General features: G+C 52.6%; 1 protein-coding gene across 3 annotated transcripts in view; it reads left to right on the top strand.

Moving 5' to 3' along the window:
* The window catches only part of SULF2 (sulfatase 2), a 141,507-nt gene that overhangs the window by 9,236 nt on the left and 108,395 nt on the right, over nt 1-23,876 (top strand). For all 3 annotated transcript variants that reach the window (XM_021077816.2, XM_021077817.2, XM_085004176.1), the window contains exon 2: nt 22,303-22,577. In XM_021077816.2, coding sequence (XP_020933475.2) covers nt 22,403-22,577 — 175 coding nt within the window. In that variant the 5' untranslated portion in view covers nt 22,303-22,402. The remainder of the gene's footprint in view (nt 1-22,302; nt 22,578-23,876) is intronic.

The following is a 23,876-nucleotide window of genomic DNA, read 5'->3' as shown; positions in this document are numbered from 1 at the left end:
GAAACAACCTCCAGTGTTCCCTCAGTTTACTTAGTGGTTGCGTTCCTGGAAAATCCAGTGGAGGGTAGAACCGCACAAAAACATCTTTTTGTGTTTGTATGTGAAATGGAGTTCACGTCTAAGGTCAGAGACCTGTCAAAGCTTTTTCCTCTACGTGGTGGGACATTAGAAAGTCTGGTGGGACGTTCGAAAGTCGAGCTGGAAATGGGACAGTTCTTCACCATGTGGCGCTTTGCAAATTACCCGCCATCCCTGCACCCACACGAGATGCCAGAAGCATCCCTCGGTCACGTGACAACCCCAAACTCCCAAACTCCTTGGAGAGCACCCCTTTGAAGGGCTCCATCATTTAACACCCCGCCCCTCCGCCATGAACCACTGGCTTAGACTAATGCTGGCTTGGTGTCAGGGTGGAGGAGTAGCCGCCACCTGAAAAATTGGGGGTCCTAGAGACCAAGGAGTGACAGGAGGTGAGGCACCCATAGTTTCTGCCTCAGGTTGTCCCCAAGCTCTCTTTCTGATCCTTAACCCCCACTGTGGACACGTTTTAAAACATCCCAGTTCCAACTGGTGAAATAAACCCATGTGGTTGGCGTGGACCAGCCCCTCCACTGAGTGGGGTGACAAGTTCTTTTTGTTTTTTTGTCTTTTTGCCTTTTCTAGGTCTGCTCCCATGGCATATGGAGGTTCCCAGGCTAGGGGTCGAATCGGAGCTGTAGCCACCGGCCTACGCCAGAGCCACAGCAATACCAGATCCAAGCCGCGTCTGCAACCCGAACCACAGCTCACGGCAACGCCAGATCCTTAACCCACTGAGCAAGGCCAGGGATCAAACCCGCAACCTCATGCTTCCTAGTCAGATTCGTTAACCACTGCGCCATGACGGGAACTCCCTGGCGTGACAAGTTCTTGAGTTGCTCTGGGCATCAGTGGTTTCGACCTGGGCAGGAGATGACGAGGGTACAGAAGATCAGACGTACGAACGCCCAGAGAATCTTTGCATGGTAATAGTGAAGGTCATGGAAGCCTCCAGAACCAGACTTCCTGGTTCAAATCCCCGCGTGGCCACTCAGTAGCTGGGCAGAGATGCGCAAGTCCCTGAACCTCTCTGAGCCTCAGTTTTCCTCTTCTGTAACCTAACCTGGGAATAATCCCAGTAGCCTCCTCCTGCAGTTACCATGACGCACTAGGACAGTGCGTGGGCACATGGAACTTGCCTCCAAAGGCAGATATTATTATTATCCTCATAGTTATTATTGCTCATCCTGGTAGAGCCTTTTGAGGTTTTTTTTTTTAACTGAGATAGAGTTGACCCATAGCCTTGTATTCATTTTCTTTTTTTTTTTTTTTTTTTTTTTTTTTGTCTTTTTGCTATTTCTTGGGCCGCTCCGGCGGCATATGGAGGTTCCCAGGCTAGGGATCAAATTGGAGCTGTAGCCACCGGCCTACGCCAGAGCCGCAGCAACGCGGGATCCGAGCCGCGTCTGCAACCTACACCACAGCTCACGGCAACGCCGGATCGTTAACCCACTGAGCAAGGGCAGGGACCGAACCCGCAACCTCATGGTTCCTAGTCGGATTCGTTAACCACTGCGCCACAACGGGAACTCCCTTTGTATTCATTTTCAATGTACGACATAATGATTTCTGTACACATTCCAAAATGTTTATTACCCCAGGACGTTTCAACATCCCTCACCACGGAGATCCTGCTGTGATACCACAGGATCAGCAGCGTCTCCACAGTACCGGGACGCAGGTTCAATCCCTAGCCTGGCACAGTGGGTTAAGGATCCACTTAACCCAGCAGCTGTCGCTGCTGCCGAGTAGGTCCCCACTGCAGCTTAGATCTCATCCCCAACCCAGGAACTGCGTCTGCCTCAGGGCAGCCCAAAACAAAACCAAAAAAGTCCATCGCTGCACATATTTACAGCTTTTTTTTTTTCTTTTGATGAGAACTTTCAAGATCTCTCTTAGCAACTTCCAAATATGCAACCTGGTGTTGTTAACTCCAGCCCCCCTGCTGTACCCTATATCCCCAGGACTGATTGATTTTACATCTGGAAGTTTGGATCTTTGACCGCCTGCATCCATCGCGCTCACCTCCACCCCATGCCCACCTCTGCCTCTGGCAACCCCCAGTGTGTCCTCTGCATCTCTAGGAGTTCAGTTTTGTTTGGGTTGGTTTTTTTTGTTTGTTTGTTTGTTTGTTTTGTTTTTTTTAGATGTCACTTATAGGTGAGATCATGCAGTATTTGTCTCTCTTGGACTTAGTTCACTTAGCATAATGCCCTTAAGGTCCATCCGTGTTGTCGCAAACGGCAAGAAATCCCTTTTTTATGGCTGGGTGATCCTTTGTAGACCTATACCACATTTTCTGCATCTCTTCATCCATCGATGGATACTTAGCTTATTTCCACATCTTGGCTCTTGTAAGTAATGCTTCAGTGAACATGATGGGTGCAGATAGCTCTTTGAGTGATTCCATTTCCTTGGGATAAATACCCAGAAGTGGAATTGCTGGATCATGTGGCAGGGGTTCTATTTTTAATTTTTTGAGAAGCCAACTGTCTTCCATAGCGGCTGCGTCTGTGCTTTTTAGCTCTTGCCGTGCTGTTACACCTGGCATCCTGGGTGGTCTTTTCAGCCACTCTGCTTGCGAGAAGGGCCACTGGTCTGCCTCCTACAGAAAAGGAAAGTCCAGCTCAGAGAGATGGCCGTGAAGGCACAACTGGGCTTAGAGCCAAGTCTCTGGCTTCCTGAGCTGATGGGCTAGTTCCCGTCCATGTCGCACCCTGCCCCTCCCCCCACCTCAGTGAAGCCACCTAGAGGGGACAGACCTACAGGACAGGGCCTTGAGCCTGTCCTGGGAACCCAGGATGGGACTTATCCCCATGTGCTTGGGGAGATGCCTGTGAGCAGAGCTAGGGTTCTTAACAGCATCTCCAGAGCAGCCGGACCCAGACCAATTCAATGAGCACCCCAGGGTGGCGGTGGGGGTGCAGGTGCAGGCACCAGGCTGTTTTCCAGCTCCCAGGCGATTGCCATGGCCAGCTGGAGTTGAGGACTGCTGAAGCAGGAGAGAAGGTGCTGGATGAAGTGCATTTCTGCAGAGTCTCAAAAGCACTTGTCGGGGCTGGTAGATCCTCTAATAAAACCCTCCCTCCAGGGGCCCGTTATGCCCAGAATGGGTCCAGATTCCTTGTCATGTGCTTCTTTGCCCTGCACCACCCAGCCCCACCTCCGTCTGACTCCACACTCCTCTCAGCATGTCCACTAGTCATGCTGGCCTCCTCTCTGTTCCCTGGCTGCATCAAAGCTTGTGCCAACCCCAGGGCCTTTGCACAGGCTGCTCCCTCGACCTAGACCGTTCTTGTGCCAGAGGATCACAAGCCTGGCTCCTCCAGATCCTTCAAGTCTCAGCTCAAATGTCACCTCCTCAGAATGCTGAGAACGCCACCCTGGTTTATGTGTGTAGCGCTTCACACTCGCTGGGATTATCTCGATTTGCTTCTTTGTGTCTTTGTCCTCTCGCTAAAAAGCAAGCTACCTGGTTGTAGGGACCTTGTTTGTACCCCCGGCACCTAGAACAAGTCCCGACACTCTCTGTGTCTCAGGAAATATCTGGGGCAGGAAGGAATCAAGGAAGGAGGCTTGGAAGTCTGCAGGTGGATCTGACTCTAGTGTTGGGGGCTCCTTGCTCAAAGGTGGCTGCTCAAGGCAAGGGAGTTGAAGCCTGTTTGTCATTTGCCAAAAGCAAAGATAAGAGTGATGGGAGTTCCCATCACAGCACAGCCGAAATGAATTTGACTAGCATCCATGAGCATGTGGGTTCGATCCCTGGCTTCGCTCAGTGGGTCGGGGATCCAGCGTTACTGTGAGCTGTGGTGTAGGTTGCAGATGTGGCTCAGATCCCCCGCTGCTGGGCTGGGGCTCTGATACGACCCTTAGCCTGGGAACTTCCGAATGCCGTGGGTGCGGCCCTAAAAAGCAAAAAACAAAAAAGGTGTGAGTGGAGAGGGTTCCAGTCACCAGCCCCTGTCCCCTCCTGGTACCTGGCCCAGTGGAGGAGCCCAGCTTTGTACTAACGTCCTTCTCACTGAGTTATCAGCCCCCTCCTGCCGCAGCACGGGGCCATTAGGCCCTGCAGAAGGGCTGGCAGAATGTTCTCCTTCTAACTAGTACCAGGCCACATGAGGTTTCTTTCTTTTTTTCTTTTTTTTTTTTAGGGCCATGCTCCCGGCATACGGAGGTTCCCAGGCTAGGGGTTGAATTGGAGCTGTAGCCACTGGCCTACACCACAGCCATGGCAACACCGGATCCTCAACCCACTGAGCGAGGCCAGGGATCGAACCCACAACCCCTTGGTTCCCAGTCAGATTCGTTAACCACTGAGCCACGACAGGAACTCCCCCTGGTTTCTTAGGCAGACAATTTCTCAGAAGGACAGCTCTTCCCCCTCCCGCCACCACCCCCAACAAGGAGAACTGCCTCTCTCACCTCCTTTCCCCAAGCCATCGAGAAGGTTCTCCGTGCCAGGCAGGGTGCCAAGTGTCTGCTTGGGGTGTCTTGGTCTGTCCAGGCTGCTGTACAGGGAAACCAGAGACTGGGTGGCTTCTAAACCACAGCCTCACAGTCCTGGAGGCTGGGAAGTCCAAGGTCAAGGAGCCACCAGTTTCGGTGCCTGGCGAGGGCCTGCTTCCTGGTGCACAGACAGCACCTTCGGGCTGTGTCCTCACCGGGCAGAAGGGGGAAGGGGCTCTCTGGGCACTGGTCCCCTTCATGAGAGCTCCACCCTCGTGACCTAATCACCTTCCCAGAGGGCCCAGCTTCGGAACCCATCACACTGGGGGTTCAGGCTTCAACATACGGATCTGGGGGGATTCAGATGTTCAGTCTGGTGCACGGGGATGTTCTAATCACGTTTTAGAACTGAGCAAAGTGAGGGCTCCTGGCTCTGCCATCCTTGAGGCATAGGACAGCACAGGCTGGCTCACCAGTGCCCGAATTCCGCTCAAAGCAATGTTTGGTTTAACTTACACACTCTTTTTAACGTTTATTTTGAAGGTGTAGATGTTTAATAATTGTGAGATTTCACAATTTAAAAACTAGAGTTTCCAGCTTCTGAAAAATAGACGTGGGCCATATCCAGCCACACTGGGCTTCTAACCCCACTGATGGTATAGTGTCCACTTTGCCACGGTCACCCCCATTCCCTGTTGTCTGAGGTTGCGGCCAAGTTCATTTGCCATTTTCATTGCATGTGCCCTGCTATTCCTTTCATGGTGAGCAATATTTCTCGGTTCTTAGGCCACTATCAAAAGCGATAAAGTGAGGAGTTCTCGCTGTGGCACAGTGGATTAAGAATCAGACTGCTGTGGCTCAGGTCACTGCAGAAGCATTGGCTTTGATCTCTGGCCCAGCACAGTGGGTTCAAGGATCCAGCGTGGCTGGGGCTGCAGCATAGGTAGAGCTGCAGCTCAGATTCAATCGCTGGCCTGGGAACCTCCACATGCCGCAGGTGTAGCCCTAAAAAGACCAAAAAATGGTGGTAAAGGGAGAGCTGGAGAAAAAGGAGTGTGGGTTTCAGGTTTGTCTCTCGAAGGGCCTGCCTCACTCAGTTACGTTGCCTGCCTGGACACACAACATTCGAGTGTGTCCTTTGCTGCAACGCTTTATTCATACCAAGCAACCACCCCTCTGGGGACAATGCCTTGCAACTTCGTTTATTATAAGAATAATAAAATCTGGGATCTACGGGGTCTTTGTTGCCAAGCATTTAATCATCACATGAATCCTTTTGCTCAGGGCCTGTTACCATCCCCATTTCATAATTGAGGAATCTGAGGCACTGCGTGTGATGCCTCCACCAGAATAGGAGCCCCTTAAGCCTGTTCGTCTTTGTACCAGCTGACCGGCTATTTGAAACGGGGAAAAAAATGGATGAATGAATGAATGATGTTCTCCTCTAAGTGTTCGTCCCCAGGAGCAGGAGTGGCTGGCAGCCTCCTGGAGGAGGGTTTCCAGTGAGACCAACACACCCATGCTTTTTTTGGGGGGGGGCCCTTGACACTCCCTTTGAAAGTCAGGGGCCCAGGGAGAGAACCTGATTCGCCAGCTTTCATCCCATGATCATCCTTAGATCACAGGGCAGGAAAGGGTGGGCCATCTTAACAGAGGAGACAGAATAAATCCTCAAAAGCAAATTAGGGGGTGCTGGTGTCCAAAGGAGGGGACCAGAAGCTGGATGGACCAAAAGAGTTAGAAACCTCTGCATAGCCCCCGAGTAAGTGGCTCTTTTCCAGGATGAGCAGTTGATGTTTTAAAGTAAATGAATGAATGGAGGATGGATGGATGGATGGATGGATATTTTTTAACTCTGGTAGAAGTAGAATGCCCAAATCTGGGTGGCAGCTCATCCAGAAGAGGGGTCCCATAGTTGAGGCATTGCTGAGGGTCTGGGAGCCCCCCTCATTTTGTGGGGCAGAGCCGGCTCCTAGAATCCCTGCCATGCCTCAGCATCCTCGCCCCAAAGATGGGGCTGACTCGAGCTGGCCCCGGGAAGGGAGAATGCACCGGCACAGTGGGCATCCTCCTGCCTCCCCAGACCCCAGCCCTCACTCCCTTTCTTCCAGCCACTGTGCACCTGGACACACAGTACCGCTGGTGACACCCCGTGAGTCCCCGAGCAGTGGTGAGACTTGCCGTCGGAGAAACTGATCCCGCCTCAAAGCATCCCTCTGACCCCGGCTTGCCTCCCACATGGCAGCCTATTTCCAGCTGCTAATTAGGCAGCACAGCCGCCAGGGCTGGAAACGGACCTGTCATTGGAAATTCTCTCTGACTCCCATCTCTAAATTTAGCGGGTTATTTCGTAAAAGTTGCTTCAGACTCCCTCCCCCGCCTGTGAGTTACAAGCTTCTGGAGTAATTGTGAGTGTTTCCAAGGTGAGCCGCGACGTGTCTGCTAATAGCAGGGGCCCTGCCCAGAGTGAGGGTGGTGCTGGGGGCTGTGGATTTGGGTGAAAGGAAGGAAATAATTGGATTATTAGTACCGGCCAGTCGGCATAGCCTTTTATCCCTTTTATGTTGTTCTCCAATCCCCAGAAGCCTGAAGAGGAGATCTGTGCGGGTAAACAGGGCTGACACACTTAACACGCGGGAGGGGGGGTGACAGGTATCGTCAGCCCTGGCCGAGGCAGTCTACACCGAGAACCAGCCCACAATTAGAGGTGAATAATGACTCCGTTGAGGTCTGACTTTATTGCTTTTGGCCAACGGCCTTTTGCAGAAATAACTTTGTGAGTTGCTGCCAGGGAAGCTTTTGTCCACAACCAACACAAAAGAACAAAGAACAGAGGTGGAAAGATCTGTATCTGATTCCCGTTTCCCCTAAACACCCAGGAAGGGCAGCAGGCGTGGCCTACCTGGAAAGCGGGGGCTGGGGCAGGTGACATGCCACCTCGTCAGTGCCAGGCGGCCGCTCCTGCTCTCTGCTCTTGCCCTTCTGGTCTTGATCCCGGTCTTCAAAAACCGACCCAACCCATTGCCACCACAGGGCCTTTGCACCTGATTTTTCCTTTCCTTCAAAAGCATCTTGCAAACCAACTACAATGGAAAAAAAAAAAAATCTTAAAAATAATTTTTTTTAAAAAAGCAGCTTGCCCACAATAGCTTCTTACCCACCTTCTGGCGTCAGCTCAGAGGCCTAGAGGCCTCCCCTGATTGATGCTATCCTGTCACCCTGACAGCTCCCTTCAAAGCTCTTAGGATCATCTGAAATTCATCTTCGTTCATTAAATGTCTCTGCCACCAGCATATCAGCTCCTTTAGGATGAGGCCCAGCCTGCCTCGTGTTCACTGCAGTTTCCTTTCCTGGCGCTCCACAGAGCACCTGGCACATAGTAGGTGCTCAGAAAAGATTGCTTTCGAAGGGTTGCAAATAAGCCCGCAGCCAATCTCCAGAAGGACGCTGTTTAAAAGGCCTGGTCAGTTTCTGAAATGTATTGACTGGGAGTTCCCATTGTGGCTCAGCAGTAATGAACTTGACCGGTATCCATCAGAGCTGGAGTTTGATCCCTGGCCTTGCTCAGTGGGTTAAGGATGTGGCGTTGCCGTGAGCTGTGGTGTAGGGTGCAGGTGCAGCTCAGGTCTGGCGTGGCTGTGGCTGTGGCATAGGCCAGCAGCTACAGCTCCGATTTGACCCATAGCCTGGGAACTTCCATATGCCTTGGGTGTGGCCCTAAAAAGATCCAAAAAAAAAAAAGTATTGACTGTTTTTACTTTGGCAGTGGCATTTCCAATTTGGACCTGACCCCACCCCTTCCTGTGAGCCCGAATCCAGGCCATGTCACTCACTTCTCCTGCCTGGGCCCCTAAGGCATTTGAGTTTGTGTCCCCACTTTAGACAAAGGCCACTGCACACAGGTGTCTCTCCACGGGTGACCACGGCAGACGTGCTCCGGCCTCTCACCCGCCCAGTCCCATTGACTGGATTGAGGCATGGTTGCCAGTGGGCAGAACCCAGGGGTCCTCCTCTTAGGCGGGCAGAGTTAATGACATTGAACTTCATCGTGTTCTCTTTGGAGCCTTCTGAGTCATCAAGGAGGGACTTCCACTTACAGCTCCTTTGCGGTCTTCAAGGAGGCCTGCTCCCCTTGCAAGAAAATATTCAGTGCCCATGGCATTAACTGCCATGTCATTGCACGTGCCGTTTGTGCTGCTAGTCATTATGGCAGGGGTCCTGTGTGGCGACAGTCTTTATTGTCGCCATCGTGGGTGGGGGCCGCTTGAGTCTAACAGGTAGAGGCCAGGGATGCTGCTAAGCCTCCTACAATGCACAGGCCTGTCCCCGCCGCACAGAGCGATGCAGCACCCAAGGTCCATAGTGGGCAAGTTGAAAGACCCTGGTCTAGGGCCCGTGGTGCTTGGTCCCGTGGAGGGAGAAAACTGCCTTTGTAAAGAGACGGAAATAAGAAAGGGAGTGAGCTGAAAGCTAAATCTGGCACCTGTTAAGAGTACAGGTGACAGGAGTTCCCGTTGTGGCGTAGTGGTTAATGAATCTGACTAGGAACCATGAGGTTGCAGGTTCGATCCCTGGTCTTGCTCAGTGGGTTAAGGATTCGGTGTTGCCGTGAGTTGTGGTGTAGGTCACAGACGTGGCTCGGATCCCATGTTGCTGTGGCTCTGGTGTAGGCCAGCAGCTACAGCTCCGATTGGATCCCTAGCCTGGGAACCCCCATATGCCGCAGTGGAGGCCCTAGAAAAGGCAAAAAGACAAAAGAAAAAAAAAAAAGAAAGAAAGAGTGCGGGTGACAAGCAGAACTTCCAAGACTCTGACCAATGGGATGCTCGGGTCAAGGTCGGTCAGGTCACCCTCTTTGGAGCAGAGTGGACTGTTGGCTTCACACCAGAAGCCCCTACCCTGGGAGCTGCCTGTCAAGCTCCAACAGTAGATTCTGGGCCAGGTGGAGAGGCTGCACATCTTAGGCCACATTCTGGAAGCCTGGGAGCTGTTGGCAGCTCACCTGCCCAGCCAGGCACTGTTAACACACCTCCCAAACCCGGCCCTGGACCCCCGGCTGGCACCCCCCAGTCAAAGCCTCCCACCAAGGCAAGCCAGCAGCTGCCTGAAGAGACCAGGGGCTGGCAGCCTCCCTGGGGGGTGGCATCCCTGGGACAGTGGCCCTGAGCTCCTGGGGCTGGAGGGCCGAGCCCACAGAGGGTCCTTCCTCAGGTCAGCAGGAGGAAAGGGCTGGGACAGTGAGGGCCAGCTCTCCAAAGTCAGATCACCCACTTCTGTTTGGGTTTCTGCATTTATTAGATGGCTCCCTTTCTACTTAAAAACGTAAAGGAGGGGAGTTCCCATCATGGCTGAGCAGTCTGTGAACGCGAGTTCGATCCCTGGCCTCTCTCAGTGGATTAAGGATCCAGCGTTGCCATGAGCTGTGGAGTAGGTTGCAGACGCGGCTCAGATCTGGCGTTGCTGTGGCTGTGGTGCAGGCCGGCGGCTGCAGCTCCGATTGGACCCCTAGCCTGGGAACCTCCATATGCCGCAGGCAAAAAGACCAAAAAAAAAAAATCCTTAAAGGAGGGACTTTTTTTAAAGTAGGAATAAGTAAACATTTTTAATGCAGCTCTAACTGGGGCACATCCGTTCTCTGAAGTGAGGAGAGGCTGTGGCTGTGTGTTCCGATCCCAAAAAGCCTGGCTTTTGCCTCCTCTGCTCTGGAACTGGCTGAGCACCATCGATTTAACCCCTTTGGGCCATTTGAGAAGGAGGAGTGGGGTTGGGGGAGGCTTCCCCTCACCCCAAGGCTTCCTGAGGCTCGGGGTGCTTTGCGGTGGGCGTGGGCACAAGTGCCAAAGGTTGGCAGAGGCAAACCGACGGAATCTGACCCCGATCGAGTTTCACTTCCTAGAAGGGGTGACGTGTGCCACCAGGGAAAGGCTCTCAGCCCTGCCAGGCGCAGGCCTCTGTGACTTGGCAGCGCCACTGTGTTTTCCAGTGGCCTCAAGCTGACACCCCGCAGGCTTGTCTCCAGCGTGATCTTCTCCCCGCCTCCATCCAGGGGTGGGACATCCCTGGTGTCCCCTCCACGAATCTGGCCAGGTGTGTGTCTTGCTGGTAACCAAGGGAATGGTGGGAGTGATGCTGGGGACGGCAGAAGAGATGAGGTTCCGTCAGAAAAGATGAGGCCACTCCACCTTGACCGCTGGGATGCGCACCGCCCCGAGGCCGCCACGCTGGGAGAAAGCCCCAGCCCCACGGGGAGGCCCCCCTGAGGCCCCAGCTGACTGCCAGCAGCAGCCACCAAATGAATCCCGCCCCCAACTGTTGAGCCTTTTCAGCTGTGGCCTCAGACGTAATAAAACAGAGACCAGCCTTTCCTGTTGTATCCAGTTGGAATTCCTGAACCCGAGTCCCTGAGCATAAAAAAAAAAAAAAGAAGATTTTATTCCACTGCTAAGTTTCAGGGCACACTGCTCCACATTAGTGACTGGAGCACCTGGCATATGCCAGTCCCTCCATTTAATCATTCATTCATGCATGCATTCATTCAACAGTGTCCAGAATCTCCCTTCTCACGCCCTCACTGCCTCCTCCCTGGTCCAGGCTCTGTCCATGGCACTCATCTCACGGGCCTCTGTGTGTCCACCCTCATTCCCTACCCTCTATTCTCCACACAAAGCCAGAAGGATCCTGTTGAAACCTGCATCCAATCATAGCACCCCTGAGCTAGAACATTCCAGGCCCCCTCTCACTCCAAGGATTGGCCTTCCTCTCGGCTCTACTCTGCTCCAGCCCTGCTTGCCCGCTTTATGTCTCTCAAACATCCCAGCCACATTCCGGCCTCAGGACATTTGCACTGGTCCCTGGGCCTGGAACACTGTTCCCCTCACTGTGCACAAGGCACATGCCTTGACCTCTTGGCCAGTGTTTATCAGGCGCTTGTTGTATACAGCCCTGTTCGAAAGACGTCACGGGCCCTGAGCCGTTCCATCCTCACAACACTCTAAGTGCTGTAAGTGGCGTCACTTCACGGATAAAGACACTGAGGCCAAAAGAGGTTAAGTTACTCACCCACAAGCTAGTAAGTAGTGGAGCTGACACTCAAACCCAGACATTCTGGCTCCAGAGCTCATCTCCAGCCTGCTCCCTGCTGCACTTGCCCTCAGCACTTCCCACCCCAGCTGCTTGCCTTTCTCCACTGTCTCTGTCAGCTCCTTGAGAATAGAGATTTGTGACTTTTTTGTGGCTCTTGTCCCTGAGCCGGATAGAGTACCTGGCACGTGGCAGATGCTCAGATATTTGAGTGCATGAATTACACGGCCGCCCACCTGCCATATGCAGAATATCGGGATGCTCACCTTTCCGCGGCTTCTGTACATCATGTCTAAACTTCCTTTGAGCTGTTAAAGATCGGCCATGGCCCTGTGCCAGGAGTTCACCTGGGGTTCACCGTTACTTCCAATCTGGCTTTTGACCCTTCTCACCTTTAGCTGGAATCTCTCCACTCCAGCCCTTGATATCTTGACTCCTCAGAATGTCAGCCCTCCGAGGGCAGGTACTTCTTTTTTTTCTTTCAGTGTTTTATCTGCAGAACCAAGCACTGTGCCTGGCCCCTAGCAGGCCTCCGAGAATTTCTTGTTACATGAATAGTTAGGCAAGCAACTGGGTTCTTAAGCTCTTCTCTTTATGCCCTAATTTCCTTTTCAATCCTGAGCCCTGTCTTGAAACGTGACCTTTCCTTCCAACCTCTAAGGACCGCTGTCTTGTGCCCTGTCTTGCCGGCTTGGTTCTCTGCCTCCAGCTGAAATTTCAAGGACAGATGCAGAGAGCCCTCTGATGCCCTGGACTTGGGAGGGGAGACAGGGAGAGTCTTGGACTCTAGGTTACTGGAGCTCTTGTCCTTCCTCGGACAGCCGTGGAGAGGAGGAGCGAAGCCTGTGGCCAGGAAGGCGTAGGGACACCAGGGGAGTGTCAGGTTTAATAGACGTGTGTGCGTGTCATCCACAGTCTAGAGAACCTCTAGGCTTGTGAGTTTCAGAATCACACATCTGGAGTTCCTGTTGTGGCTCAGCAGTTTATGAACCCGACTAGCATCCATGAGGACGGAGGTTCAATCTCTGGCCTTGCTCAGTGGGTTAAGGATCTGGCATTGCCATGAGCTGTGGTGTAGGTCACAGATGTGACTCAGATCCCACGTTACTATGGCTGTGGCGTAGGCCGGCGGCTGCAGCTCCAGTTCGACCCGTAGCCTGAGAACCTCCATGTGCTGCGAGTGCAGCCCTGAAAGACAAAAAGACAAAAAAAAAAAAAAAAAGAATCACCTGCCTTCACTCCTCCCCCTCTGCTTGCTGCTCGCTCAAGCTCTTTGCCCATCTGAAGCACCCTGTCATCCACGTCGTCTTCAGAATCTCCCCAAATCTTGAGGATTCTCAGAACTTTGTTCCTCTTGGACTTCACAACTTTTTCTCTGTAAGGACTCCTCCCGGCAGCCCTCCCTGACTGCCCACAGACCAGCAGTTCCCCCATTTTCTTCCTGTTTGTACAACACGCTTAACCTCAGCCTCTTGTGTCATTTGTCCGTTTCCAAGTAAGCATAGGAGTCAAGAGAGGACTCTGGGGTTAGGATATCTGGGGGCCAATCTCAGCCGTGCTATCTCTGTACAGAACCCCTGCAGAAACTAGATGGGACCTTCCAACAAAGATATGAGCAGAGTGTAAGCAAAAGAATAATACAGATCCCTAGGACTGGGGTCAGTGGGCACATTTGCTGGAACCTGTCAAGGGCCACTCACAGGAGCTGAGGCCTTCAGTAGAGCCGAAGAGGGGTATGGGCCATTCCTGGCACCTGAAAAGTATCCAGGCCTGCCTGTCCTCTCGTCTCCCCTTCCCTGGGGTGTGTCTCCTTTAGCCCAACCCAGCCAGGAGCCAGAGACCACAGAACCCGTTGATGTGGTTAAGCTAAGCGAACCTCCCAGGCAAGAGGGGAGAGAAGATGGGAGGGGTCAGTCAAGGGCCAGTGTCCAGCACCCAAGCAGCATAACCTCGAGGAAGTTCTCGAACCCCTCTGTGCCTCAGCTTCCTTGGCAGCCCATGCAGCATCCTAACTTGTAATGCTGTCGGGGAGACCTGGGTTAACACAGGAAAAGTGCTTAGCCTTGGCCAGGGTTGGTGATAAGTACACCATATAAATTTTAGTTATTCTTCCTCGTTGTTCTTTTAGGGCATGTACTGTGTTGGTCTGGGTGTTTCCTGTTGCAAATGACAGCCCCACCTCCGATTGGCTTAAGCAACAAAGGGCATTTGTTTGACCCTGTAATGGACTGAAAGGTGCCACTTGGCTCAGCCCAGTGACGCTAGCATCCTCTCTCTGGCTGCAGTAGGTGGCTGAGCTGAGCTTACCCCTTCTTGGCACCCAGTACCCACCCTAATGTTTCTTTCCTCTCTCTGATTGGCCAAGCCTGGGTCCCCTATCTGTCTCTGGGCCAATCACTGGAGCTGGAGAGACAGAATATGCTGATTGGCTCCACAGGGTCCCATGCTCTCTCCTCCATTCAAGCTGCGAGTAACTGGAGTAGTGTTACTGGGAGGGGAAACGTTCTTTGCAAAGTCAGTAAGGGTCTTCATTGTCTGCTGTGTTCCAGTGTTTCAGGTGTTGGAACACAGATGTCAACAAAGCTGACAGAAATCCATGCCCTCTGGGAACTGACCTTCTAGTGGGGGGAACCCACAAAGAAAGAAGTGAAACGTCTAGCTGTCAGCGGTGCTAAGCACTTCTGGGGAGGGAAGAGATTTCTTTTTTAACCTGCAAAGGTGAAATTTAAGCAAAGACCTGAAGGAGGTGAGGAAAGGGCCCTAAAGAGATCTGGATGCAGACGCCAAGCACAGTGAACTGCAAGTGCAAAGGCCCCGGGGTGGGGACCTGCCCGGCACGGGCAAGGAGCAGCACAGATGCTGTGTGGCTGGAACCAAGGACGGTGGCGGGGGTGGGGGTGGGGTCAAGTGGAAGGTGATGAAGTCAGAGAGGATGTGGGCAGACTGTGTAGGGTCTTGTAGGCCTTTTGGAGGGTTTGGGGGTTTTGTTCTGCATGAGATGGGGGCCCTTGAGGGCTTTACAGTGAAGGAAGACAGACTCTTACTTTTAACGGGATCCTTCAGCCTGCTTGATAGAAGGTGGTGGAGAGAGCAGGGAAACCAATTCGGAGGCTGTTATCATCCAGGCAGGATTAACCTCATCACCTGTTATGTGACTCGCACGTAACAGACCCTTAGCACATATTCGTAAAGTAAAAGAAGGAAGACGTGCGGGGTCCAGCTCTCTGACCTAGGAGGTCCCCAGGTCTGGCGCAGGGGCTCTGGTCCCACCACAGGGTGTCTCCACACACACCCCTTCCCTGTTCCCTTTCTTCTCACCTCCCACGAGAGCTCCCCAGACTGATCAACGCCCCCGTCCCACCTTGGGCCACATCTTCCTCTCCCCCTGCCTCTCCCTGGGCAGCCCGATGGCTCCCAAACTCCTCTCAGCTACTCCTGTTGGATTTGGGGATCCTTGAAGGCAAACAGCCATCTGGGTCTTTCCAGACAGGCCTGGGTGAGGTGCCAGGTGCCTCCCCAGAGCTGAGGTGTGCGGTCAGCCTGAGACCCGCTCCTCTCTTTAGATCAGCAGATGAACCCAGAAGCAGGAGCGAAGTTTCTGAACGCTCAGGACGTTGGGCATTTCCAGAGATGCCTCCCTGGGCCGGGGAGGCTTTGCCAAGGTCTGTGAGAATGACACAGGATGAGGAGGAGCAGCGGGAGGGGGGGGGGGCTTTCAAAGAGCTGATGGGAAGAGCAGTGGTGACTCGGGACGGACAGAGCGCCGGTCAGCAGATGCTGCCCGGACTCCCCAGATCCACTCTCAGTTCAGCCACTGAGAATCTTTGACCAAGAGGGAGAAAGATGGAGGCAGAATCCCTTGTGTCATTTTTAATTGATTTCTCCTGCATCCAGAGAGAGACTGGCACAAGGCCAGGGAGAAGTGGGAGCTGGGGGAATTCATCAAAACTCAACCTACTGATGACTCGATCTGATGGAATAATTAGCTCTTGTTAGTCTCCTGTCTCTGGTCACAGAGCTTTGACTTCCATCCAGAGAAGCAGCATCCTGGCTGGAGGGTTATAGCTGCCAGAGCGGAGGGGAGCAGTGCTAAGGAGACCAGCGTGGGTGCCAAGCAGAGTCTCTCAACCCCCTGCCCCAGCCACCATCTGGCTCTGATACAGGCTGAAGCTCCTGCCCCCTCCCCCATACCTCCACATCCCAGGCCCAGGGCCGAAAAAGGCCCCCAGAGGGCACCTGGCCCCCTGCTGCTTCAGAGCAAATGAGGAAACTGAGGCTGAGAGACTCTTAGGAACTTACCAGGAGATCTGCTTCCAGAAGCTTCTGGTTGATCAGCTGACTTGAGCCAGAATCTAACCCCTCCTCACCCATCTCTACTTCTCATTTAGCCATGTGATTATGAGAAAGTGCTTTTAACTCTCTGTGCCTTCCCCCAGCTTCCTCATCTGTAAAATGGGTATAATATTGATAGGTGGACATGCAGATTGGTGTGTGTAACATGCTCAGAGCAGGGGCTGGAGCATTGCAGGCCCTCAAAAAGCATTTGCTTGGAGTTCCTTTTGTGGCTCAGTGGTTAACAAACCCGACTAGTGCCTTGCTCAGTGGGTTAAGGATCCAGCGTTGCCGTGAGCTATGGTGTGGGTTGCAGACACAGCTTGGATCCCGTGTTGCTGTGGCTCTGGCGTAGGCCGGCGGCTACAGCTCCAATTAGACCCCTAGCCTGGGAACCTCCATATGCCGCAAGTGCGGCCCTCCAAATAAAAAAAAGCATTTGCTGTGATTAGTTCTGGTCTAGGAGAATTACTACTTGCTGGGAGTTCTCGTGTGGCACAGCAGGTCAAGGATCCAGCTCTGGTCACAGCTGTGGTGCAGGTTTAATCCTTGGCTTGGCAACTTCCATATGCCACGGGCATGGCCAAAAACCATCATAGTAAATAGCAAAACCTTTTAAAAAAAATAAATAAGAGCTCCTGTTTATAGAGCGTCCCTTAGAAATTCTGTATTATTTTAATCACTTGATGTCTATCTGAAGGACACGAAGGTGTGTTTTTTTTTATTTAGCTATCGTTGATGTACAATATTGTGTTAGTTTCAGGTGTATGGCTTCAGAGTCTTTTCCATTATAGGTTATTACCAGCTACTGAATATCGTTCCCCGTGCTCTATGGTAAATCCTTTTTGTTTCTCTGTTTTGTATAGAATGGTGTTGAGCTGCTAATTCCATCCTCCTAATTTATCCCTCCTCATCGCCTTTCCCCTTTGGTAACCGTGAGTTTGTCTTCTACGTCTGTGAGTCTATTTCTGCTTTGTAAATAAGTTGACTTGTGTTATTTTTTTGAATTCCACATATAAGTGATAGCATCTAACACTTGTCTTTGTCTTTCTTACTTGGCTTGGTATGATGTCTCTAGGACCATCCGTGCTGCTGCAGATGGCAATTATTCTTGTTTATGGCTGAGTAATACTCCATTGCCTCCATGTCCCACATCTTCTTCATCCATTCATTTGCTGTGGACCTTAGGTGTTTCCATGTCTTAGCTGTTGTTAATTGTGCTGCTGCGAACATCGCATTGCATATATCTTTTCAAATTAAGAGTTTCTGTCCTTTCCAGATATATGCCAAGGAGTGGAATTGCTGGATCCTATAGTAACTCTATTTTTAGTTGTTTTTTTTTTGTTTTTTTTTTTTTTTTGAGGGCTGCACCTACGGCCTATGGAGGTTCCCAGGCTAGGGGTCGAATCAGAGCTGTTGCCACCAGCCTACATCACAGCCACAGCAACGCAGGATCCAAGCCTCATCTGCAACCTACACCACAGGTCACAACAACACCAGATCCTTAACCCACTGATGGAGGCCAGGGATCGAATCCACATCCTCATGGATACTAGTCAGGTTCATTTCCACCAAGCCACAACGGGAACTCCTAGTTGTAGCTTTTTAAGGAATCTCCATCCTGCTTTTCGTAGTGGCTGCCCCAATTTACATCCCCCAACAGTGCGGGAGGGTTCTCTTTTCTCCTCATCCTCTCTAGCGTGTGTTATTTGTAGACTTCTTCAGGACGGCTTTTCTGGCCGGGGTGAGGTGGTCTCATGGTAGTTTTGATTTGCATTTCTCTAATAATTAGCCATGTTGAGCATTTTTTCCTGTGCTTGTTGGCCATAGGTATGTCATCTTTGGAGAAATGGCTGGTTAAGTCTTGCCTGTTTTTTTGATTCGGTTGTTTGTTTTCTCAATGCGCATTTTAGTGGGCTGGCTGGTGTTCTCACTCAAGGACACACTTTTAGGGGCAAAGCACAAAGCGTTCGGTGTGTTTCCCAAGGGGGGACGTGGACTGATACGCATGAGTCACGGTAATTAGAGGTTAATGCAGGGACCATCAGGTGCCTGGGGCATGTCTCCTTTTCAGTTCTCTCAAGCTCCCACTACCCCCTGCGGAAAGGCTCCGCATGGTGCTAATGTGCCTTTCAACACCTGCTAATTTCCTTTGAACAGAGAGACAGTGCGAGTGTGAGAGCTGCCAGCCTAGGGCTCAGATGAGAGCCTCAGGTGTGGACTGGAAGCTGTTAGATGGAGTAACATGGGTTTCCACTCCCTTTGACTTTAGGTGGTTAGTTCTACAGGGAAGGGTCGCTGCTTTTCCATTTATCCTTGGATAGAAAGTTTTCTTTTTCAAAACCATGTATTGCGTCTTTGTAAATGAGGCTTTTTAAAGAAGCATGTTTGGAGTTCCCGTTGTGGCCCAGTGAGTGAAGAACCCAATATAATGTCCCTGAGAATGTGGGTTTGATCCCTGGCCTCGCTCAGTGGGTTAAGGATCTGGCATTGCTCTAAGCTGCAACGTAGGTCACAGATACAGCTTGGATCTGTTGTTGCACGGCTGTGTCATAGGCCAGCAGCTGCAGCTCTCATTCAACCCCTAGCCAAGGGTCTTCCATATTCCACAAGTGCAGCCATAAAAAGAAAAAATAATAATAATAAAGAAGTAAGTATGTAAGGGAGTTCCCTGGTGGTCTAGTGGTTAGGATTCAGTGCTTTTGCTGCTATAGCCCTGGTTCAGTCCCTGGTCTGGGAACTGAGATCCTACCGACATCAAGCCACTGCACCTGCAGCATATGGAGGTTCCCAGGCTAGGGGTCCAGTGGAGCTGTAGCCGCCGGCCTACACCACAGCCACAGCAACACAGGATCCAAGTCAAGTCTGCGACCCACACCACATCTCATAGCAACACTGAATCCTTAACCCCCTGAGCAAGGCCAGGGATCAAACCCGCAACTTCGTGGTTCCTAGTTGGGTTCGCTAACCACTGCTCCACAACAGGAACTCCCCAAAATTTTTAAAAATAAATAAATAAATAAAGAAGCATGTGAACCAAATAATAGCAGAAACTGTACAGAAACGGCAGAGATCAGGGCTGTGGCACTTGAAGGGGAGAAGCTGGGAAACAAATGTGAGTTCCCCTGTGGTGAGAGGCCCTGGCTGAGCTGTCAGGGAGAACAGAGGTCAAACCCTGTCCCTACCCTTTTCTCTCCCGGTGACTTAGGGCAATGATGACGCCTCAGGGGTTCTCAGCTGTAAAATGGGGGTGACACTGGTAGCAGTGTGAGAGGCTTGCTGGGGAACCTGAGGGGGCGGGGTGGTCTGCAGAGTCCCTGCCGCAGGACTGCTGATAATAATCCAGCGGTGCTTTTCACTGTGAGTGACGTGTTCCAATCAGTACCCATCCCGTGCCAGGCTGTAGCCTCAGCACGCTGCACTGATGCATTTAATCCTTCGCACCCATTTTATAGATGGGGAAACTGAGGCATAGAAGTGTTGAGTTACTTACACTTAACACACAGCACCTACCCTTTATACTTTATATAAACACTTACACTTTATACTTGCTTGGAGCCTAGTGTCACCCAGCAAGTACTCTTAAATTCTGTGACCTAAGTGTCATATAGAGTGGGCACACAGCAGGTCACCGCAGCCACTCTGGCCGTTGCGAGATGTGGGCTTTAGCAGATGAGGAGGTGGAGCTGGAAGTTGATGCTTGTCCGACGGTCCCACCCGCTGTTCCCAGGTCAGCCCCCTGCCCCGTGATCTGCCCCGCATCCCGTTTCTCTGCTCCGATGCGCTGTCAGAGGTCCTTGGAATGGGAAGTCCTGTGTGGAGCCCACTCTCTGCTCTCGACCTTCCCTCATGCGCAGAAGCTCAGCAGAATCGCCACTGCTTTATTTATCAGGATATTTATTTGGCACCTACTCTGTGCCAGGCATGGTACTAGGTCCTGGGGACAGAGCTGTGACCAACACAAAGTCTTTGCCGCCATGGTGCTGATGCCCCAGTGGGGAGAACTGAGCAAAATAAATAAGATGATTGCAGGAATCCCCCTTGTGGCTCAGTGGAAATGAATCCAACTAGCATCCATGAGGACGCGGGTTCGATCTCCGGCCTCGCTCAGTGGGTTAAGGATCTGGCGTTGCCATGAGCTGTGGGGTAGGTCGCAGAGGTGGCTTGGATCCCGAATTGCTGTGGCTGTGATGTAGGCCAGCAGCTGCAGCTCTGATTTGACCCCTAGCCTGGGAACTTCACGTGCCGCAGGTATGACCCAAAAAGAAAAAAAAAAAAAAAAAAAAAAAGATAATTGCAGGTTCTAGGAGGGACTAGGAGGGAAGTAAAACAGGTTGCAAAAGACACCGTGGTCCAGACAGGCCTCTCCAAGGAGGTGACATTTGTGCCCAGACTTGGCAGAGGAGAATAAGCCCATCTTATAAAAGCTGGGGGAAAACTCTTTCAGGTTTAAGGAAGAGCAAGTGCAAAGGTCCTGGGGTAGGAACAAACTTGTCTTGTCCAAGTGACAGAAAGAAGCCATGGGTCTGGAGAGCACTTGCCAGATAGGGGGAGAGGCGGGCAGGGGCCGGGTCACGCAGCCCTGTAGGCCTTGGTAGAAGTTTGCATTTTCTACCCGGAGCCATGGGAAGCCAGGGGAGGGTCTGAGCAGGTGGGTGACGGTCTGGGACTCTTGCACCTGTACGCCCGGAGGGGGTGCCCCTCAGCCCTGGGCGCCTCCCCGGTCTCCCCAAGTCCAGACCCTGCTGAGATGTCTGTTTGGATTTGAATTTTAGAAAGATCCTGCTGGTGGACCCTGGGGAGAATGGCCCCTGGGGGCAGGGGCTTGGGGGGTTAGTGAGGAGACCCCTCAGGTGGCTGCTGTGGTCCCAGGAGCGTCCCAGACTTCCCGCAGGCAGCAGGTCCCCCTCTGCGGAATGTGGGGCCCTTGATGAGTTCTCTGCGCTGTGGCTTTGGGGCAGGGCAGGGATCCCCTGACAGCAGGGGCAAACGAAGCCCTTCAAGGTCACAGGGACGGTGACTCAGCCCGACTCCAAACCAGCTTGGTTTCCTCCCAGCACGTCTGCTCGCTCGCTCTTTCCCTCTCTCGCTTTAAATAAATGAGACCGGAGCTCTATATCTGGACGGGACTTGAAGGCTCATTTCCTCAACAAGTAGACAAATGACCACAGAGAGCAAAGAGCAGGGTGAGATCGAAAACCTGCCTGGGCCGCGATTTGCCAGCCCCCCTGCCCTCCCCCACCTTTGCCTGTGACCCCGTCTGACCTGAGGGCCGGGGGGTGGGGGGTGACCGAGGTCATCAGAGGTCATCACGGTGGAATGTGACAATTCTTCTCCCTCAGCTTTTCAGCTCTCAGTTTCTTCCTTTGTCTTCGTGTTTGTTTTGCAAAGTCAACCCTGTAGGACTCACTACCCAGCTGTGGCATCTGTTGGGAGGGGGCCCTTCTCCAACATCCCGATTGGGTTGAGTTGGGGTTTTTTTTTGGTTTGTTTGTTTTTTGTTTTTTGTTTTTTCTCGGGCTGCTTCCTGCGGCCTATGGAGATTCCCAGGCTAGGGGTCTAATCAGAGCTGTAGCTGCCAGCCTACGCCAGAACCACAGCAACACGGGATCCGAGCCGCATCTGCGACCTACACCACAGCTTACGGCAATGCCAGATCCTTAACCCACTGAGCAAGGCCAGGGATCGAACCGGCACGCTCATGGTTCCTAGTCGGATTCGTTAACCACTGCACCACGATGGGAACTCCAGCTTGAGTTCTTAGGAGTCATGTCTCCCCATTTTACTCATGGACAAACAGAGGTTCCTCGCTGGGTCCTTGACGGGGAGACCCAGCTGGTGAGCGATGGAGCCAGGACTGGAGCACAGAGTCGACCAGCCCAAAGCGTCAGCCCCACTGGTCCAGACCCCTCCCCGAACCACATGCCACCTGAGAGCCGGGGCACATCCCACTCACCTCTGCATCCCCCGTGGTGCCCAGAAGTGCCTCTCCCCCAGATTGGGCTTCTTCCTTCCCTTTCCCTGAGGGTGATTTGTCTGGTTGGAAGGTTCAGAGGCAGGGCGACTACCTGACACGGGACTCGGGCTGCCACTAATGCATCCAGGGGATTGCGGAGTCAGCGGAGAAAGTCCATCTGCTGAAGCGCATTCCGAAGGCTTTCCTGCCAGCCTAGCCCGAGCCCGTTGCAAATACTCCTCTTGTAACGTTAGCCGAATTGGAGTTGTGTTCTGTGTGGCCATCCCTGATCCAAAGCCATCAACCCTTGCTGTCCCTGCCAGAAGCCATCGTAGAAATCATTTTGCAAGCCTGAGCGGTTGGGCAGCCTTGATGTAAAGATTGACCTGATTTGTTTCCTCTTACTTTAGATCCTTGAGTAGAGAGTGAAGGGGGAAAGCAAACAAGTCCACAAACGCAACTCCAGACTCCTGCATCCTGCAAGAAGCCCAGGATCAGCGGAAACGGAACATGGCCCCCCCTGGAGTCCTGCTTTGCTTGCTCTCTGCAACCGTCTTCTCTCTGCTGGATGGAAGTGCGGCGTTCCTGTCCCACCACCGCCTGAAAGGCAGGTTCCAGAGGGACCGCAGAAACATCCGCCCCAACATCATCCTGGTGCTGACGGATGACCAGGACGTGGAGCTCGGTAAGCACCCCGGCTGCCGGCAGGCGGGCCTCTGCCAGCCTCACCGGGCTGGGTCTCGGGCTTCTGATGCCAAAGTCGCTTGGGTGGACCCTGCCGAGTTCACGGCTGATGGATTGAACCGGGTGACGGGGCGGCCCCGCACAAGAGGGATGCACAGCTGGGTCCCCCAGGTTAGGGGCCTCCAAGCGTTTCCGTTCCTGGATTTCTCCAAAGACTTCCAGTGAAGAGGTGTTAAGACTCAGTCAGTATTTTTCGTCCCATTTCTCTTGAGAACCCACTTCATCCTGGGCGATCTTCCAGGGCCTGGAACTTCAGTCATGAGTCAGGCACGCACACTCTCTTGTCTCACGGAACGGGGGAGACGTGATCAGGATGAGTGCAAGGTCACACGGAAGGTCATTTCAGGAAGGGAGGGATGCTCTGGGATTACTGAAGACGTTGCTAGTTGGGACTGGTAATCAGGGAGGGCCTCTCAGAGGAAGTGATATTGGAGCTGACACCGAAGCAAAAGAAGGAGCCAGCCCGGGCTGTGTGTGTGTGTTTTATATGCGCGTGCATGTGCATGTGCACGGTGGACCCCTGCTCCACCAACCCTAACAGCTTTGCATGGGCTCAGCCTTCCTTGGTGGCATCCAGGACAGGAAGAGTGGGCCTTATTACTGGTAACCCAACCCACGTCACAGAGACAGTGCCTCAGGAGGGTGAAAGCGGCCACCTCTCATCCTGAGCTGCTTCCCCTTGCGTGGCTGTGGGCTCAGAGAGAGGACAGGGGCCCTTGCTCTGATTTAGTCCATTTACCCCAATGGCAGGCATGCCAGGGGCACCCTCCCTTTATCCCCCATGCCCCTCTCCCTGGCTTATAAACCATCCTGGTCCCCTCATCCCCAAGCAAGACCCTAGGTTCCTCCACCCAGCTGGGCATCTTCATTTGCATGAGGCATGTCGCCCCACATTTTCATTCTCAGGAGACAGCCCCATAAGTGAGGCCACCAGGAGGGAGGCTCCCAGAGTCCCTCTCAGCTGGACCCTCAGCTCCCCTTTGTCAAACTCCACCTGAATTTCCAGCTCCCCTTTGGGGGGGGTCTCTCTCAATGCACACCTTCTTTTCCTCACCTGGGGTCTTCTTCCCCTTTGAATTCACTGATTTGACTGGTTCCATTGCTCCACATTAAACCCTACATGGCACTGCCCTAGAGATAAATAAGGCAAGCCACAAATGCAAATCGCTTAAGTAATTCTAAATTTTCTAGTGGCTACCCTTTTTTTTAAAACAGTACAGAAAAGCTGGGGAGATTAATT

Source organism: Sus scrofa, chromosome 17 (genome assembly GCF_054392235.1).
Source record: "Sus scrofa isolate SSC_HxYL_T2T_F1_AM1 chromosome 17, Sscrofa_HxYL_maternal_Yorkshire_Landrace_v2.0, whole genome shotgun sequence".
Classification (NCBI taxonomy): Eukaryota; Metazoa; Chordata; class Mammalia; order Artiodactyla; family Suidae; genus Sus; species Sus scrofa.
Note: the sequence above shows the minus strand (reverse complement) of the source record. Positions and strands in the feature narration are given on the sequence as shown.